This window comes from Eurypyga helias, unplaced genomic scaffold (assembly GCF_000690775.1).
Source record: "Eurypyga helias isolate BGI_N326 unplaced genomic scaffold, ASM69077v1 scaffold21436, whole genome shotgun sequence".
Classification (NCBI taxonomy): Eukaryota; Metazoa; Chordata; class Aves; order Eurypygiformes; family Eurypygidae; genus Eurypyga; species Eurypyga helias.
The window spans coordinates 1-3,905 of NW_010257555.1; the positions used below are offsets into that span (position 1 = coordinate 1).

Here is a 3,905-nt window from a genome sequence, read left to right on the forward strand (position 1 = left end):
GCCGGAGTTAAACCACGACAAGGTCGGAGACATTGCACACACGCGGCCTCATCTCGCCTTCACCTCCCGAAAAGCTCTTCATATACACACACGACGTAATCGCAGAGAGACTGAACACACCCACAGTGCAATCAGCAAACACACACAGCTTTACAGGCCTGTGAGGCTTTCAGCCCACGAAGACCTCTGAACAGCAGCTTTACTCACGGTTACACTGTTAACATTCTGGAATTTCACATAGCGCAGCTGGATAATCCCATCCTCTTTAATATCATCTGGTGTCAGCTCCAGGGCTTGAGTCGGTTCACTCCGTTCCGCTTCTTCAAAAACCAAGGATCGAGGAAGGATGATAAAGATTTTTATGTACTTTGGACCTTGCCCTGCGTTAAAAATACAATTGAATTCTGCTGTTTAAATTTCCAAAATGCTGCTCAAGAAGCCCGCGATTACCAGTCTCTAGATACACTCAAGGAAGGCACGAGCCTCTCTAGTTCTAGTATTTTACCTGCCGACCCTACATCGCCACCCTGGATATGGAAGGACATCCAGAGCTGCACTACTCCTCCATGTGTCAGAGAATTCCACAGGAAAGAATCCAGTAAAAACTCTAAAAATAACATTTTTTCTGTGTTAAGGTACACCTGAACACTGTATGTAACTTTATAATGCAAGACTGAGCTCCCATAAAAACTACCCCATGCTTTTCCGTAGCTCTCACATGAATTCTTGAATTACCCAAGTTTCTCTCTGCAGCGTATCAGACTAGTAAGCACTTGGGTCATACCAATTTCCCACGCACTAGTGAAAAATGAATGAGCCCAGTAAATCTGTTGTAAATGAACTATATAACAAAGTAAGCTGATGTGGGATTCTCAAAAGGTAAAAGGTGCCAGGGACCACAGGGTCATTTGGAGAGAATTCAGCTAAACACAGACAAAGCTTTGGTTATGATTAAAGACATTTCACTCACCATTATCTGGCCCCTGAAGTTTCATAGAATAAAGCTTGACAGGTTGACTAAAAGCTACAGTAATAAGCAGCTGTGGAGAAAAAAAGTTGCTGTTAAAAACTAGGTTTTTTCATTCTTAAAAACAAACAGAGCACATTAATTAACCAGAAGTAAGGTACGACGGTACCTGCTCGTCACAGTCTGATTCCAAGTAGGTAGAGTCTTTACGTAAACAGTTATCAAATCCATGCTCATCGCTCTCATTAAGACATTCACAGCCGGCTTTATTGATAAATGGCATTAAATCCATCTGAAAATAAAAGCAAGAGCACTACTGAGTGTGTGAGCGCGCCATGAACTCACCTGGGATTAGTAAAGACCGGAATGAATGAAATTCTTCATTCAGCAGATTAAAATAACAAGGCACACAGAAAGCCTCAGGGGTTTATATCAAAAGATGTTACGAAAAATAGAATACTAGAGTACTTGGATGTATCCTGTTTGGAACTGAACATTATTCCCTCCATTCGAAATCCCACACCCCTAGAAAACACACTTGCCATTCTGAGCATAAAAAATAGGGCACAGAGAGAATTTTCAGATACATTCTGATAAGCTGGACTACCGACGTCATTAAGTCACAGCACAACACAGACAAACTGACATTAGACTGGAGCTACGATCTATTTAACAAAAAAACACAGAGAAAACCAAAATGTGTCTCCCCAAAAACATACTACATATTGCAGAATAAATTTAAAGACCCTCACTATAGTTCTGACCAGGCTTTAGACAAAAAAATAGTCTTTATGTTCTTCTCGGCACCCTATGCAAATTCTATTAACAAAATAACTTTAGGAAACCTTTTCCTACTCCTTTCTCCACATTCATTGGCAAAAAGACAGAAAACAGAAGCTACACAATTTGCCACGAACCAGATCGTTTTATTGCTCAGCTCTTTTGTAAAGGGCCCAGCTAAAAGCTGTCATATATCCACCCGAGTTTTTTGCCTGTGACTAAAGGAAACCAAGTCCAACTGAAGGACAAGCAGCCAGGCTAAAAATCAAGTACTTTGTGTCTGAAGGCCTGAAGATGCGAGTACCGACATCTCACCCTGTAACAGTACACATTCAAGGTCACTGCAGTCACACAAGAATGCAGACATTGAGATAAAGGAACTTTTAGGTTGACAACCCAAGAAACCCTTCTTAAAGATATACATCGGGTCCCAAAGAACACCACACCTCTCTTGACTGACTCTAGCTCGATAATTCCTGCACAGGACAAGTCAGACTCTAGCTTCACAGCACGAACAGGATCTGAGAACAGGCTGCAGAGAGAACAACTCATCTCCTTCAACAACTTCCCTCAGCTCTTGCAACTGTTATTCCAAGAGAAACTGCTTATCCCCTTCCCAACGCCCACATGAAGGCTTAGCTCACAACTCAGGCTCCGTAGACACAAGGCAAGAAAAGAGAAGGAACATGCAAGAGGAAGGGGATGCTGTCCTGGAGATGGCAGCAGCTGGGTTTGGGGCAAGCACAGCCTGAAGCTGCATTTCAGCCCAACACTTACGGGTCAAATGGAATTCCTGCTTGGCTCACGCAGCCCTGATCACACTCAGGACTCAATTCCTTGGTAAGGCACCACCTCCAAGATCAACTTCTAATTGGAGCTGGTACGTTCATCCCCAAACCAATCTAACTACGCAGACCGGAACCTGCTGCTTCAATGATCCGCAGCGTGTTTAGGGCTCCAAAGCTGAACCTTTGTCTTTTGACATTCCCGTAGCTCCACAGAGGGTGTCACAGTAATTGTGAGTGCTCACATATAAAGCGAGGCCCAGTGCATGCCGTGGAACTGCCAGCGAGCAGCTGGACTGGTAGGAACTGACGTGATCTGTGCCCTTGCTGCCTACTTGAACAGGAAACAGTCAGCCGGATTTACACCCTGCTTACACTCTGCCCGCTAGCATACGGCTACTGTGAATTTAACTTACTGACCTTCCAAAAAACCTGGTTATGCCTTTTACAACGTAACTGGAGGGTTCCACAGATGCTCACCACAGCTAAATTTAATGTATCCGGTTAGCAAATGCAAAGGTACGCGCACACAGCCAGCCAGGTGCTGACCGGTGTCACGCAACACAGGTGAAACATAACACACCACGTAAGAGCGCTCAGGCTTTCAGCAGAACAGACCACCGCATTTACGGAGCAGCAGTACACCACCGATTGCTCGGAAAGCACCACTTAAGACAACAGCTCTAGCAAAGTGGTTTGTCACACACGAGTCCTCATTTGCAGGGGTCAGACAGGCTTAGACCTGCAGCGCACAGCTGCCTTGGGGGAAGGGGAACACAGGGTGACAGGAATTTCCTGAGTGCCAATGATTAAGTGGATTGCTCCCTTATGGAAACTTTGGCCAAAAATTCACCTATCACTACGAAGTTTGGATTTCTCTAGAAGACAGCAAATCATGCAACAACAGGGAAACATTAGAGCCCCTTCCACTGCCTGGGGGACTACAAAAAAGCTGGGGGGGGCTTTTTCCAAGGGCAGGGAGTGACAGGACAAGGGGTGATGGGTTTAAACGGGAAGAGGGAGATGGGACATCAGGAAGGAATTCTTCCCGCAGAGGGTGGGGAGGCACTGGGACAGGTTGCCCAGAGAAGCTGTGGATGCCCCATCCCTGGAAGTGTCCAAGGCCAGGCTGGATGAGGCTTGGAGCAACCTGGTCTGGTGGAAGGTGTCCCTGCCCATGGCAGGGGGTGGCACTGGGTGGTCTTTGAGGTCCCTTCCCACCCAAACCACTCCACCGTTCTATGATAGTGAACAGATTTATTTTATGTGTAGCCATTTTTAAATTCTTCAGAAGAAAATATCAGTCACAGTGCAGTTACGAAAGACGGCGATGCAGGGTTAAAACCTTTCTAAATACAAGTTTCCAGGCTGAA

The 3,905-nt window shown here is 45.4% G+C and overlaps 1 protein-coding gene across 1 annotated transcript in view; it reads right to left on the reverse strand.

Annotated features, from left to right (window-relative positions):
* Positions 1-207: 207 nt before the first annotated feature.
* LOC104511445 (thioredoxin-like protein 1) overlaps positions 208-3,905 on the reverse strand; it is a gene marked incomplete at its 3' end in the record, with an annotated part of 6,961 nt that continues 3,263 nt past the window's right edge. Inside the window, exons 4-6 of the mRNA XM_010154065.1 lie at positions 1,137-1,259; positions 971-1,040; positions 208-380 (exon numbers count right to left, since the gene is read on the reverse strand). Coding sequence (XP_010152367.1) covers positions 208-380; positions 971-1,040; positions 1,137-1,259 — 366 coding nt within the window. The remainder of the gene's footprint in view (positions 381-970; positions 1,041-1,136; positions 1,260-3,905) is intronic.